The 16718-nt window shown below is 39.3% G+C and overlaps 1 protein-coding gene across 2 annotated transcripts in view; it reads left to right on the top strand.

Moving 5' to 3' along the window:
- Positions 1–14687, top strand: part of stard8 (StAR related lipid transfer domain containing 8) — a 173142-nt gene extending 158455 nt beyond the window's left edge. For both annotated transcript variants that reach the window (XM_072595210.1, XM_072595211.1), the window contains 2 exons: positions 9051–9227; positions 10443–14687. In XM_072595210.1, coding sequence (XP_072451311.1) covers positions 9051–9227; positions 10443–10557 — 292 coding nt within the window. In that variant the 3' untranslated portion in view covers positions 10558–14687. The remainder of the gene's footprint in view (positions 1–9050; positions 9228–10442) is intronic.
- The last annotated feature ends 2031 nt before the right edge of the window (positions 14688–16718 follow it).

The raw sequence follows: 16718 nt of genomic DNA, 5'->3' as shown, positions 1-16718 counted from the left end.
GCATTCTTAGGAACAAAATGTAGGAGCAGGAGTAAACCACTTGTTCCCTTGAGCCTGTTCTGCCATTCAGTGAGATCATGGCTGCTCTGTGACTAAATTCCATATGTCTGTACCTGCCTTTGGCTCATATCCCTTAATACTTTTGCTTAACAACAATTTATCTTTCTCAGATTTAACAACTGATCCAGCATCTACTGTAATTTGTAAAATAGAGTTCCAAACATTGATCACCCTTTGTGTATAGAACTGCTTCCTAACACCTCTCTTGAGCAGCATGGTGGGTCAATGGTTCGCATGGCCTGCTTCAGTGTCAGGGACCCAGGTTCCATTCCACTCTTGGATGACTGTCTGTATGGAGCCTGTACATTCTTCCTGTGTCTTCATGGGTCTCCTCCAGGTACTCTGGTTTCCTCCCACCGTACAAAAATGTGCAGGTTCGGTGGATTGTGATGCTAAATTGCACAGTGTCCAGGGATGTGCAGAAAAGTTAAATTAGCCATGGGCAATGCAGGGTTACAGCATTAGGGTAGGGAGTGATTCTAGGTCAGATGCTCTTTGGACGGTCAGTTTGAACATGATGGGCTGAATGGCGTGCTTCCAAGTTGTAGGGATTCTGAGTAGACTGGCCCTAATTCACATTAATATCTCCTAGTTGTAGAGCTCCCAACTAGTGTCATAGAGTCATTGAGATGTACAGCACTGAAACAGACCCTTTGGTCCAAACCGTCCATGCTGATCCGATATCCTAAATTAGTGTAGTCACATTTACCAGCATTTTGTCCGTATCCTTCCTAAACCCTTCCTATACCCTTCCTATTCATACACCCATCCAGCTGCCTTTTAAATTGGACCAGCCTCCACCACTTCCTCTGGCAGCTCGTTCCATAGAGACACTGCATGGAAAAAAGTCCCTTTTAAATCTTTCCCCTCTCACCTTAAACCTATGCCTTCTAGTTTTGGAATCCCTACCCTGAGGAACAGTCCTTATCCAATCACCCTATCCATGGCTGTCATGATTTTCTAAACCTCTAGAAGGTCATCCCTCAGTCTCCAACGCTCCATGGTAAATAGTCCCAGCCTATTCAGCCTCTCCCTCAAAACTCTCCAACCCTGGCAATATCCTTGGAAATTTTTTCTGAACCTTTTCAAGATTCACAACATCCTTCCTATAGCAGGGAGATCAGAAATGACACTAAGATTGGTGGAGTAGCAGATAGTGAAGGGGACTGTCAGAGAATGTAGCAGAATATAGATTGTTTGGAGAGTTGGGCAGAGAAATGGCAGATGGAGTTTGATCTGGGCAAATACGCGGTGATGCATTTTGAAAGATCCAATTCAAACATGAACTATACAGTAAATGGAAAAGCTCTGGGAGAAAATTGGTATACAGAGAGATCTGGGTGTTCAGGTCCATTGTACCCTAAAGGTGGCAACATAGGTTAATAGAGTGGTCAAGAAGGCATACGGGATGCTATCTTTCATCAGATGGGGTGTTGAGTACAAGAGCTGACAGATCATGTTACAGTTGCGTCGGACTTTGGTTCGGCCACATTTGGAACACTGCATAAAGTTCTGATCACCACGTTACCAAAAGGATGTGGATGCTTTGCAGAGGAGGTTCACCAGGCTGCTGTCTGGTATGGAGGGCGCTAGCTATGAAGAGAGGATTAGTAGATTAGAATTATTTTGATTAGAAAGACAGCGGTTGGGGGAGGGGGGTGGGGATCTGATTGATTGAGGTCTACAGAATCATGAGAGGTATAGAAAGGGTGGATAGCAAGAAGCTTTTTCCCAGAGTGGGGGACTCTGTTACTAGGTGTCACAAGTTCAAAGTGAGAGGGGAAATGATTAAGGGGGATGTGCATTGAAAGTTCTTTATGCAGAGGGTGGTGGGTGCCTCGAACATATTGCCAGCGGCAGTGGTGGAAGTGGGCACAATAGCGTCATTTAAGATATACCTAGACAGATACATTAATGGGCAGGGAGCAGAGGGATACAGATCCTTAGGAAATAGGTCACACGTTTAGGTAGAGGATCTGGATTGGCGCAGGCTTGGTACGCCAAAGGGCCTGTTCTTGTGCTGTAATTTTCTTTGTTCTTTGTACCTAGGACTCCACTTTCAAGGAACTATGAACCTGCACTTCCAAGTTCTCTTTGTTTAGCAACACCTTATCATTAAGTTTGTGCGTCATACCCTGATTTGCCTTTTTCCAAAATGCAGCACCTCACAGGTTATCAGTGGAAATAGAGTAGATAAAGATAAACTGACTTTTCCTGTTAACACTTCAAAACTTTGATCAGACCACCTCTTAACTTTCTATGTTCTAGAAAACAAGTCCAATTTGTACAATCTCTCCTCAAGCTCAACCTCTTGAGTCCAGATACCATTATTGTCAACCTACATTGCACTCCCTCCAAGGCTAATATATCCTTCCAAAGTTTGTGGTGCCCATATTTGCTCATAGTACTCCAGGTGGGGTTTAAGCAGAGTTATGTATAACTGCCACATGACATTTGCAACTTGAATTCCAGTTCACTAGATATATAGGCCAGAATTCCATTAGCTTTCTTCATCAATTTTCTGTACCTGCTCACATTTTAAAATCTATGCACCTGAACCCCAAGTCTCTTAGGACATCATCCACTACATTTAACTTCATATGATCTGGAAAGTATTCCTTGTGGAAATCTCTCACACCCTTTGTGGGACACCCACTGGTCACATCCTACCAAGTTGAATACTTACCCAATATTGCTACATTCTGATACCTGCCACTCAATCAATTTCACAGGTTTGTTAATAATTTGCCCTCCATTCCATGGACTGTTACCTAGTTAACAGTCTCTTAAGTGGGACTTTATCAAATGCCTTCTGGAAGGCCATAAAAATGTAAAATGGGAGACTTTAAATAGTTGGAAGGCCTTAATTAGTTTTTGCTAACTGCACAGAATTAGAAATTTTATTTTTGATGATTGAAACTATCCGTTGTTTTATGCGACCGCAAATGTACATCTCCAGCAGTGACTATTTCATGCTATCTCTTCAGATAGCATGCTCCCTAATGCAGGTTAAAGCACTGGCTTTTGTTCCCTTGTCAAGAAAAAGTGACCTGGTTTTTTTGTTTATGAAAAAGATAATATCTTCCAGCTCTCATGCCCTCATTCAAAAGAACAATCACATATCTCTGCCCATGCCATCTCCTGGCCTGTACCCACCCCATGGCCCCTTATACCTTCCATGGCAACTTTTGCCCCTTCTTCCCACTCTTGTTTGTAGTCCTCCTTGCCAAGCTAGATTTCTCTAAGCATGTCCTTTATAGCCCCGAGGCTCAGTTAGCGCCACCTTTTTCCCCTCAATCTCCATGCCAACAGAACCAAGTATCCATCATGAGCAGACCTCCGGATAATGCTAAGACTATAAAAGCTTCTCAAGTGTTCATTTACTCACTGATTATTTAACAAAAAAGAGTTTATAGCCACTTAGAGCTGTCCATCAAGCTGCGAGCTGGCAGGCAGCCCAATATGTGAAATGGGTCATTCAGCATGAATCATGTAGTGATTGACCTCCGTCTACTGTCAAGAAAAAGTGACAGAGATATGGGCAGAGATATGTGATTGTTCTTTTGTATGAGGGCATTAGAGCTGGAAGATATTATCTTTTTCATTAAACAAAAAAACCAGGTCACTTTTTCTTGACAATTGCAACCACTAGGGAAGCAGTACTGTGTACATTGATGGGACTGCAGTCTGACAAGTCATCAGGTCTTGGTTGACTTCATCCAAGGTGTTAATTTTAGACTTTTGAGGCACCTGGTAGACTTGCAGATGATACAAAGATATGTAGTAAAGTATGTTGAAAAGGTACCTAAGGATGCAGACAGATATAGAGAGATTGGGTGAGTGCACAGAAATCTGGTGAATGGAGTAGATTGTGGGGAAAGTTTTAACTTGGTTTAACAGGACTTTTTTTTTGTTTTAAAAAATAAAGCAGTAGTTAAACTGAGAGCAACTACAGAAATCCAAGGTGCAGAGAGGCCTAGATGTGCTAGTACATATCACAAAGTTAATATGCAGATATAGAAGGTTATTAATGGAATACTATCTTTTAATAAGAGAACTTGAACTGAACAATGAAGTTTTGTTTCAGTTCTGCATGATGTTGAAGAAACCATATCTTCAATATTGTGTGCAGGTTTGATCTAAACATGTTCAGGTGATTCAGAGGAGGTTTACTAAATTGACATATGGATTTGTTTGTCGTATATGGAAGAATTGGGCTGAAGGGCACATTTCCATTGGAGTTTAGATGAGTGAGGAGGTACTTTCTTGAAGGTAAGGAGCAGGAGTAGGCCGTCTGGCCCTTGGAGCCTGCTCCACTGTTCAATAAGATCAGAGCTGATCTTATCATGGCCTCAGCTCCATTTACCCACCCTCTCACCATAACCCTTAACTCCTTTACTATTTTTTTCAAAACAATTCTCCATCTTAGCTTTAAAAATATTCAATGAGGAAGTTTCAACTACTCCACTGGGCAGGGAATTCCACAGATTCACAGCCCTTTAGGTGAAGAAGTTCCTTCTGAATTCAGTCCTAAATCTGCTGCCCCTAATTTTGAAGCTATGCCTGTTGTCCTAGTTTCACCCACCAGTGGAAACATCTTATCTACTCCCTTCATAATTTCATATTTCTAGAAGATCTGCCTTCATTCTTCTAAATTGAGATGAATATAATCCCAGGCTACTCTGTCTGTCCTCATAAGCCGACCCCCTCAACTCTAGAATCAATATAGTGAATGTTCTCTGCACCCCCTCCAGTGCCAGTACATCCTTTCTCAAGTCAGAAGACCAAACTGCATGCAGTACTTAAGGTGTGGCCTCACTAGCACCCTATACAGCTGCAGCATAATCTACTTGCTTTTAAATGTAATTCTTTTAACAACAAAGGTCAAAATTCCATCTACTGCCTTTAATTACCTGAAGTCTGTAAGGTCCTGAACAATAACAAGGGGAACTTGGAAAGGATATGGGTGACTCTAAAACAAGGAGGTACTTTTTTGTTAAGAAAAAAAGCCTGTTACCCTTTTAAGGACAGAATTGGGGAATTCTTCTAAGATTTGCATGACATTGAAATTCTGTTTCTTAAGGTCTGGGGCTGGATCTTGAGATTCCAGTTTCTGGTGTAACTTTGGCTAAACCAGTGATCCCCTCCATTTGTGAAAAATTCAGGTCACTTATGATCTGAATGGGTGGTGAAAGCAGATTCAATAGCAAATTGCGCTCCGGTATCTTGATTTGAAACTATTTGCAGGACTTTAAGAAAAGTGCAGTTGAGTAAGGCTGATTGGATAACAGATATGATAGTCTGAATGGTCTCCTATGCTCTGATTCAGTAATCCCACCACCAGGAGCATAGTTCAAATATGTTTGACTATAGAAATTGTGTTCAAAGCCATGTGTAGTGACTCTGAAATAAATAGCCTCTGGTTGACTTCTGATTATTGTTGGATCTTGGAATTCAACTGTTGACATCATGGCTAAATGTCAAGTTAATAGTTTTTTTTTTCATTTCAAATTTATGCTCAGACTTTCAGCCCAGTTTCTGACAGTATTGTTTCAAAATGTACTTTTATCTCTGATTCTGTTCCCCACTGTTTTTCACCCTTCAGCCTCACTTTTGCTATTACTAAGAATCTGAGTTTGGATACCTTTGCTAAAATAACCATTTCTTCCTCTCATCCTGTTGCCCTATTTCGTGAGTGTTGTGACCCATTTTAGACCCACTTCAACCTCAAAGATACCATCTTGATTTCTCAATTTACTCTATAACATTTCAATCCCTAGCTTCCACTATTACTCTGGATCCTCTGCCATTTGTTTAACTTTCTTCTACCTCCCCTCCTTTGGTTCCTGGCAGTCACTGTTGTGCTGTGTTTGGATCCATTCCTCCTTCCACGTTCGTATTGCTGTTCCACTTCCTGATCACCTTCCTTGCTTTCATTTCTTTATTTTTCTATTGTAGTTTTGATTGTGCAAATTGCTTTATATTTTTGAGTCCAGTATTGATATTTAACGCCAAACTATTCCAGATCCTATTACTTTTGTCAAGTGCCTCAATGTATTCTGGATTAATGCATATCTATAATGTATCTTTGCTATTTTTAAAACCTCCAACATCATTTTTCTTTATATGCTTATTCCCAAATGTATATTCCAAATATTTTTATTACTCCAATCACCAGGGCCTGATGATCTACATTGCAGAGTAATAAAGGAAGTGGCCCTAGAAATTGTCACAAAGCTAGTCCTTTTGTTTTCTCTTAAAAAGCTGTTCCTTTTCTCAAGGATACTGTGTCCTTAAATTTTTTTTGAGGGGTCATAAAACCCTTCAGGCTCCGAAGCATCTAATTCGTTAGAGAGATGAAAAAGGATTTGTTTATTATGTACACAGGTGAGACTTCAGGCCAAAGTGGTCAGGTTTTAGGAGTGACCTGTACACTGTACTAAAAGGGGAATGGTCAGCTCTCTAGCTAGCAGTTCAGTCCAGAACTAGTTAGGAGTTCAGCTGTGTGGAAACAGGCTGCTCAACTTTCTCTCTCCTTCTGTCCTTCTAACTTCAACCTGTAAGCATTTGTTTTATTTTTACTGTATTTCATGGGGTTTGCTTTTTGGGACTATTGTGTATAATTGGAACAGCATAATTGAGTCTAGTTTGGATAGACTGAGTTCTGTAGGGGGTCTTTATTATGTTTTTGTTTCATTGTGTAATTTTGTGAATAAATTTGTTTTCAACCCTGGCCGTCAACCTAGCTAACTTGCTCTGGGTAATTTTCATTGTACCGAAACAAATTGCACAGTTATGGTTTGCGCTGCCTGGTTAATGTTTTGACTGGTCTGCCCTAGTCTTTAACAAAATATTGGATGTTTTGGGATCTTCCAAAATTCCATAGCCTCTGAAACATTTCCTACAGATTTGAAGATGACAAGTGCAGTCCTACTGTTTAAAAAGGGAGGAAGAGAAAAACAGAATTACAGACCAGTTAGCCTAACATCAGTAGAGGGGAAAATTCTGGAGTCTATTATAAATGATAACATTTAGAAAGCATTAATGGGTTTGAACAAGGCCAGCGTGAGTTTATAAAAGGGAAATCAAGCTTAACAAACCTGTAGATTTTTGAGGATGAACCTATTAGAGTAGCTAATGGAGAACCAGTGGATGTGGTGTATTTAAAATTTCAGAAGGTATTGGATAAGTCCCTTAGATTAGTTGTCCAAATAAAGCACCCAAGCTAGGGCGTAATATATTTTGCATGCATCCAGGGTTTGTTGCCAAACAGTGTAGGGGAATAAATGAGTCGTTCTCAGAGTGGCTGGTTGTGACTAATGGGGCATCTCCAGGATCAGTGGAGGGCCTCGGCTATAAGGATGAGGGAACCAAATGCAACATTTCCAAGTTTGCTAATTATGCAAAACTAGGGTGGATTGAGAGTTGAGGAAGATGTATGGAGGCTTCAATGTGATTTAGACAAGTTCAGTGAGTAGGCAAACACATGGCAGATGCATTACATGCTCATTGTCAAGTTTCACACTTTAGTGTGAAAAACAAAGGAAGAATATTATTAAAATGGTGATATTTTCGGAAGTGTGGTCATACAAAAGGGATGTGGGTTTCCTTATACACTAGTCAAGGAAAGCAGATAGGTAGGTGCAGCAAGCAACTCAAAAGGCAAATGATTTATTGGCTTTCATTGCGAGCGGATTTGAATTCAGAAGTAGGGCTGTTGTACTGCAGTTACACAGAGACTTGATAAGATCACCTCTGGAGTATTGCATCAGTTTTGGTCTCCTTACCCAAGGAAAAAAAACTTGCAATTAAGGGAGTACAGTGGAGGCTCACTAGGTTGATACTAGAGATGGCAGAATTGTGCTATGAGTGTAGATTGGTTTGAATAGGCCTGTATTCACTAGAGTGTGGAAGGATAAGTGGAAATCTGATTGGAAAGTGCAAAATTCTAGTAGGGTTGGATAAACTAGATGTAGAGAGGATGTTTTCCCTGATTGTGTCCCTTGGTTCTAGATTCCCCAGTCTCAGGATACTGGGTGGAGTTTTAGGACTGAGATGAAGAAAAGGCCGTTCATTTAAATGGTAGTGAACCTGTGGAATTCTTTACCATAGTAGTTTGTGGGAGGCCAAATCACTGAATATATTCAAAGTTTTTTTTAACAAGTTGTCAAAGTAAGGCAAGAAAGTGGGAATATGGCAATGAGATAGAAGATCAGCCATGAATGTATTGAATGTAGGAGCAGACATAAAGGGTTGAATGGCCTACTCCTCCTGGTTTATGTGCGTCTTGACAATCAAAAACACATTTGATACACTTACTTTAAAAGCCCATTCTACAGATTTTTGTGTTTCTCTCCAAGTATATTTTGATTGGGCACATCACATTTAAATATCTATTGAGATCCTCACTAAAATTACTGATTTGAATATTAGGCAAACTTCTTTCTATGAACGTGCACGTCTTTGTGGCTGGCTTTAAAAATAATTTAGTATACCAAGTGGAGAAATGTGAAAATGTGCCCCATGTATCTCCACCAATGGCTATCTACTGGTACCATCCAGATTAAGTTACAAATTAAAGGCTTTACAAATTAGGATACTTCCCATTTCATTTAATTCATTAGAAACTTATTGCCTGGCAACTATTGTGAATATACTTGTATTTTCAGAAACATTCCAATCCTGTTGGATTTGATTAACAGTAATAACAAATTATAATGTGTATTTTCTTAATAGCTACTCCAATTGGCATTGACTCAGTCCACACTCACTCAGGTGTGGTGTGTCACAGTTTGTTATTCAATGATTTTTACCACTTATTGCAACATGTTGGTGCATTCTCAGTAAGCACCAAACTTCCTTTGAGTGGTCTTTACTATCAGTGACAACAGTTTACTTTTGTGCCTTTACTTTGTGTCAGATTTTTATAGTTAGCATAGCAATGTCCAATCCACTGTCACAATGTACTTTTTGTTTTATCTCTGATGTAGGGCGTGGCGGACTGAATTACTGAAGGAAACGTGCATTCTGGTAGCAGTTTCTGTTGAGCATGATGCAGTGCCCCTGGAAGGTGGTGTGAGAGCAGTAGTCCTGAACTCGCAGTACGTGGTTGAGGCTTGCGGCCCAGGCCGGTCTAGACTCACATACATCTCCAGGACAGACCTGAGGTTTGTGTTTCACATTGTTCCTTCCATTCTGAGATTAAACTATGCAGGAATGTAAGCATTAATCGAGAGAGAGCTATCCTGGTGGCTCTCATTCTTAGGCACTGGGGTTACCCTTCGTGCAGATCCAAGTGCATTAGTTGGTTAAGCTTCAAGAATTCTCGTGGGGTACTAAATGGAGTGAAAGATGCACTGTCTCTAACAGCTATTGTGATCAACTGAAAACCTCAAAGTCTAATTTTGAATTCAATTCGGAGATATTTGTCTCCTGTTAAGATCATTTTTCTCTTTGGGTATGGGTCATCAAACACTTCTCATGAATATTCCACTCCAGTCAGCTGCTGAATCAAGCAGCTTCTGTTTTGATCTGTGTATTGTATTGCACACAGTAAATTGTATTCTACAAAGATGGAGTTTGATATAGACCTTTTCATGGTATAGGAATGTTTAATTCCTTTCATTTCAAGTAAGTACACCTTTACACAAACGTTTAGAATCACTTGTTTGGAGTAGCAGTGACAGCGATTAGAAATGTTTCAAATCAAGCTGAATATTGGGAGAGTTATGTTACTGATTTGGTTTATTGTCACGTGTACATAAGTACAGTGAAAAGCATTGTTTACGAGCAGTACAGGCAGATCATAGCAAAGACATACAGATCATAGGATGGAAAAAAATTTGACAGGCATACAAACTACGTCGCGCAAGGGGTGCGCTAGGCGAGATCAACATTAGCAAGATCAGTGTTATTTGAAGTTTGAGAGTCCATTCATCAGTCTAATAATGGCAGGGGAGTAGCTGTTGTTGAACATGCGTGTGTTCAAGCTTCTGTATCTTCTGCCTGATACAGGTTATAGAAGAGCTTTACTGGGGTGGGATGGTCTTTTGATGAAAGTCTTTCCAGGGGAATGGTCTGGGTAAATGGAGTCCATGGATAGGAGGTTGGCTTCAGTGATGATCTGGGCTGTGCACACAACCTTCTGTAGTTTTAGTTCCTGGGCAGAGTGGTTGCCATACCAGGCCATTATTCACCCAGTCAATATGCTTTCTATGGTGCATCTGTAAAAGTTGGTGAGGGTCCTTATGAACATGCCTGAATGTCCTGAGCTGTCTGAGGAAGAAGAGGCATTCTTTACCATTGCATCTATATAGGCTGAATATTTTTCTTTTTCTTGTTGTTGACTTTTCTTCTGTTTCTATTTTCTTTTTATCTGTCAGGGGTCGGACTCCAGAATGGTATAACAAGGTCTCTGGGTACCTCTGCGCAGTAGAAGTTGCGAGGATACGGGATTCCTTCCTGCCACCAAACTCGCGAGGTCTACATCTGCAATGAGCTAATACTGCAAGCAAGAGAAAATTGTATTTAATGAATATTCCCTCTTCACAACGGTCACTAATCTGTGTCTTCTATCTACTCTAACTGGACGAGATGCATCATGAGAGGTCCAGGTGAAGATGGATCTTCAGCCCATTCAGCATTATATTTACAATATACCAGACTTTCTGTCATCCCTTCATAGTACCCAACTGTTGGTTTAATGTGTCCGGTATCCTGGTTACCACTATGTTTTGTGTAAAGATATCATTCCAGACATGGGACTCAATAAGTAATTGTTATTTGATAATTAGATTTTAGCAGTAACACACTAATGAGTTGGTGAGATACATTAAAAATGACATTGTTCTTCTGTCCAGTGTCTTGGTTTTAATCTTTTGTATGGCTTCAATTCATTAACTGCTGTGACATTCTTGCACCCATAGATCTGGGGTAAAGAAAGGGGTTATCTCAATTTGTGCTCAGTTGTTGAAAGTAAACCAGCCCAAAAGAGCAAAATGTCTATAAATCTGTTCACTGTGATATTGTCAACCAACACATTCAACTAGCAGGAAAGATAAATGCAAGGAAATGTCTTGGAATTTGGAGTCGAGACCCTTAAACAATGGAATAAGGAAACGAGAGGTGTATGATTGTTAACTTTCAGAGAAGTGTTTACTGTGTATGGGGAAGTGCTGGGGATGTTGATGGGAGCATGTGTGACTTGGTTGTGGAGCTGAAGTGGAATGGTGTTTTTAGGAAGTTGTGTGGGTTGTTGCTGACTGGCCTGCAAATAGGTTCTTTCTGTGGCAAGAATAAACATTTAAACCATTTGAGGTTATTTTATTAAACTTCATGCTCATACCTGATCTTGTATATTGTTGTAGCGTACTACATTGACTTGCTGCATAAATAAGATAGTGCAGTGTCCTTGTACTGTGCAAATACCTAGCATTTATATAGACATTTTCTTGTCTTATTTACATAAAACAATCTTGGAGCTGGAAATCGGAGGAAGACTGTCTCATTGGCAATCTGATAAATCTAGTTTGTTCCCTTTCCAATTGGCTGTGAGAAGATACTGTAAGGGAGTGCAGGGCTACATTTTGACCAGAGCGGTCATGATGAATCTGCAGAAATATATCTGACCAGAGATGGTAACTGTAGGCATACTCCATTCTTTTGCAATGCACTGGATGCCTTTCATAAGAGGGCATTGATGGAACGTCTGTGTGATTGCCCTCTTCTTATTTCTCTGCTTTGAATTTGTTATTTTAATTATCCAAATTTTATTTTGAGTAGTTTGGATAGGTCATTCTACTCTAGGTCTTTTGAGATGACCGTTTTAGCATCCCAGTGCTGGTTTAACACCCTTAGTTCCAATTTAATATTATTTTCCATGATACAATCCTTGTAATATGGCAGTTTGTGTATTAATTTTGTTTGAGGACTTTTAGCACCATGCAAGGGAAGAGCTTGATGCATCTTGGTTGATTGGCTACCTAACCCAGTGGTTATGTCAGTATATGAACATTACTGATTATGTTTATCTTGGTTATTCTGGTAATATTCCTCATTTCCATTTAGTAAAAATACAATTTAATTAATAGATATAAAAAATGTCCCATATAGTTTGTTATTGAAAAAATGCAGTTTAAAACTTAAACAACCCTTTGAACTACAAATAAGTGAATGCATTTAATTTAAATTGGTGCACATTGGAGTATTCGTATTTTCTTTTGCACGGTGCTATTTATGGTCAAAGTAGATACTTGTCATTACCTGGTGCTTTGATTTCAGACTACTTGCTGCTGGTCACTAATATTAGAAATTGGCATTTGTATTTGCATGGTTTTGATGTATAGATTGTGTTGCTCTATAGCTCTGTTAGTATTTGCATCTCTGGTCCAGCATTCTCAGTTGGCATTGGTGACACCAGTTGGCCTGATTGAAAGCTGAAGAATTGTTCAATTTATGGCAAAGTGGAATGGTAATTTGGCTGGAATGCTGATATTTAACATTAACTGCTAGTTGTTACATTATATTCAGTCACACGTTTTTGCATAGCAAAACTTTAAATACTGTTAGCTTTGTCTATGATTCATATCTCTGCATTGTTTAACTCTTTCTTTTGACTTGAAGGAGCCTTGTTGAAGGAGGAGAAGTTGGTGCCCATATTTTAGCTATCAGATTATTTTAAAAGCTGGAGTGGTCATATCTTCAATTAATAAATCCAATTTAGTTGATCATTACAATCCCAATTTTTAGAGATTAGAAGAAATTGTTTTATTTTAGAGTTTGAATGGACTTTTGCTTGAATTTTATTGAACTATAGGTGAAACAGCATCAAGTTTAAATCCTTAAATAAGGAAGCAAAACTAAATATCCCCGCCAGGAATCTTGACTTTTCAATTGCCACATTTCATCTTTCTATTTCTTCCACATACCACTTATTCTTGTGATTAAGCAAAAATTTCACAATAAAATTGGGGGCAGTTATAGGATTTTGATCACAGTCAAAAGACTTTTGCAGATGTGATTTTCTTAAAAATTGAATATAGTTGACCTCCAGGCCTTGAGTAAAAGAAATATGACAAGTAGTCGAGCTGTGTTGTGACAAAAATGTGAAAAATGAGCATTTTATAGCAATTCTTAAATTGACTGAATCTTCTGATGCATCTATGAGCTACAAAATGACCAAACGCATCGCAAGATCAACAAAGTTGATCTTTCGAGTACGGTAGAGATAAGTTTTTAATCTGTGAAAGAAAGGTATACTCCCTTTAAAGGATGAAATGTGCTAGTCATAGGAAGCTGGAAGAGGAAGGATGTGGGAAAGGAAAGAAATAATCAAAACAATGTGTGCTGTGAGGATAAAAGATCTGCAATCCAGATGTATTACAGCAACCAACTGCAAAATCTTTATATTTCCATGAACAGAAGTGTTGCTTAAAAAAAATCACTAATGAGCCGAGCATAAGGGTTTGGATTGAGTCTCAAAGTACGTACCATCATCTTTTGATCAAATGTTAAGTTCTGTCAAAAAGCCTTGCAAACTGTAAGAATCCTTGATCTGTCAAACCAAGAAATATAATTATAAAGAGACGTGATGTTGTATAAATAGTTAAATATTCTGGAATTCTCTGGCTCCCAAAAGTGAATTAATACAATTAAAGGCAAAATACTGCAGATGCTAGAAATCTGAAATGGACAGAGAATGTTAGAGAAACCCAGAAGCTCTGGCAGGGTACCAAAATCATACTGGACATGAAACGCTAACTGTTTCTCTCTCCGCAGATGCAGCCAAAACGGCTGAATTTGTCCAGTATTCGGTGTTTAGTATTTAGACAGATCATTTCATCAGGAGATGGAATGACGGATAGATAGGCCATAATCAAATATTTTAAGGTTAGCAGAAGCTTCAAATATGCAGGCAGAATCATATTTTTCAATTTTTTTCAAATCAGTTTTTCAATTCCTGATATCTTGTATTCCAAACTCCCTTCTCTGATCTCTGAAATTGCTCATTGTTCCAAGTCAGGTGTTTGGAAAAAAAAAGGGCTTTTGTGTGAGGATGGCCGAGATTATGCTATTTGACTAACATTACTGGACTGCTTATACAGGATTGTGCTTTAGGTGAACAGCCTAATCCATCAAGAGTATTTTGGAAATCACAGATGCGTTTTATATAATTTTCCATTCATTACAATCAAAGGTTGGAAAAATGTGAAGATCAACCCTCAACATAGTTCTACCTTTGTGTTTATTAAGGCATTGTATTCTCATGTTGAGAGAATGGACATGAAGAATGCATATGTACAACACAAGTTCTTGTATGTTAAATTAATGGATATTATCAGTGCCCAGCGCATTACTGTATTGTAGGACGAACGTATGTGACTGGATTGGAAGACCTTGAGGGATGTAGAATGGCACAGGTTCTATTTAATATTGAGTATATTTGATCTCAGGTATTTAACTTGTTGAGTTTTTGTTGCCAATTGTACATATTGTATTTCTATAAAATCTGTCCAATGTGAAACATTTGTATGGATTTTTTAAAAAAAGACGTATTAAAATTATATTTTTCTTGACAATTTGTCAAATGTACAGATCATTTTAATAAAAATTACTTCAGGTTAAAATGTCTGAAATGTTTTGACTACTTATTTTAAGTGAGCTTCCTGACCCTGCCATAATATAGTTGGCAACATTCTTAGCCAGATCTGTGTTAAATGAGGGAATCTGGATTGTGTGGTGCTATGGGGACAACAGTAATCCTACCAACTGTCAAAGGCAAATAAAATTAGCCAGGAATGCAGCTTTCATGCTCTGCATTGTTCAATATCTTAAAACAAAGACAAATCACAGTCAACTTCTAATCTCTCTTGTTATAGTCTTTTATTTGTATTTTCCATCTCCAGTGGAGATAAGTTTGACTTAGTCCACTTTTGCCCTTTTAACACTTCTGCAGTCAAAATGGTCAAAGGTCCTTCCTACTACAACTAAGGCTTTAAAACTCAATAATTGACTTCACCGTGCTTTACTTCTGTGGCCTTTGGCCTTATGACCTCCGTTTCACAATGAAAATAAAATCCAGTCCTGGTCGAACAGTCAATTAACATTGAAGTTGAAAAACCAGCTTGTAATCCTATTGGAGTTGCCCTGAAAAGATTATGAATGATTGTTGCACTGCGATCTCTGCTCTGAGGTTTCCAGCTTGCCTTGTTAGAGAAGCTTCTCCCTGTCCCTTTTGATTGTAAAGATGATATTGAGTTGGAGTTTGGTGTGGGCACTCTGGAGGAGTTCCCATTGCATTGGCACAGCCAATAGCCAGTGTGATAGTGAACAAAGGTAGATCCAGTGAAGGTCTTCACAAGGACAAGTGTAGGATTCCTTTGGCATCAGCAAAGATACACATTTGGAATGTAAAGGTTCACTCCCTTACCCAAGGGTCAGGGAGGTTTGCCATTGCAGTTGGGTATGATTCCTGGAAAACACAATTTACCTCTGAACATAGGGGAGTCCAGTAAATATACCAGACAGCACTGGAGATCTTTGAAGTGCTATTTATTACAGCCTGACCTATGGGAGAATTGCCTATCCACTGTCACCACAGTTTTCAATGAGATTAACACTGGGCATGTGAAAGAGCTCTGCTGTCAATTCAGAAAGGAATCTTGATGTTTATCTGCACAACTTTCCAATGTACCAGGGAACCGTAATGTTATACAATGTGTAAATTTACAGAGAAATTAGGTTCATTTACAGCTCAAAGTATTTAATTTCACTTCGTCATAGAGATGTACAGCATGGACACAGACCCTTCATTCCAACTCGTCCATGCCAACCAGATATCCCAACCCAATCTAGTCTCATCTGCCAGCACCATATCCCCCCAAATCTTTCCTATTCCTATACCCATCCAGATGCCTTTTAAATGTTGCAATTGTACCAGCCTCCACTACTTCCTCTGGTAGCTCATGTGCTACCCTCTGCTTGAAAATGTTGCCCCTTAGGTCTCTCTTATATCTTTCCCCTCTTACTGTAAACCATGTCCTCTTGTTCTGGACTCCCCCACCTCAGGGAAAAGACTTTATCTATTTACCCTATCCATGTCCCTCATGATTTTATTAACCTCTATAGGGTCACCTCTCAGCATTCCACGCTCCAGGAAAAACAGTCCCAGCCTATTCAACCTCTCCTTTGTAGCTCAAATCCTCCAACCCTGGCAACATCCTTGTCGATATTTTCTGAACCCTTTCAAGTTTTACAACATCCTTCCGATAGGAAGATCAGAATTGCATGCAATATTCCAAAACTGGCCTAATCAATGTCCTGTACAGTTGCAACATGACCTCCCAACTCCTGTACTCAATACTCTGACCAATAAAGGAAAGCACACCAAATACCATCTTTACGATCCTATCTACCTGTGAATCCACTTTCAAGGGGCTATGAACCTGTGGTGCTTGTTCAGCAACACTCCCTAGGGACTTACCATTAAGTGTATAAGTCCTGCTAAGATTTGCTTTCTCAAAATGCATCGCCTTGCATTTATCTAAATTAAACTCCATCTGCCACTTCTCAGCCCATTGGCCCATCCGATCATGATCCTGTTGTAATCTGAGGTTACCTTTGCTGTCCACTGCACCTCCAATTTTGGTGTCATCTGCAAA

Source organism: Chiloscyllium punctatum, chromosome 25 (assembly GCF_047496795.1).
Source record: "Chiloscyllium punctatum isolate Juve2018m chromosome 25, sChiPun1.3, whole genome shotgun sequence".
Taxonomy (NCBI): Eukaryota; Metazoa; Chordata; class Chondrichthyes; order Orectolobiformes; family Hemiscylliidae; genus Chiloscyllium; species Chiloscyllium punctatum.
Note: the sequence above shows the minus strand (reverse complement) of the source record. Positions and strands in the feature narration are given on the sequence as shown.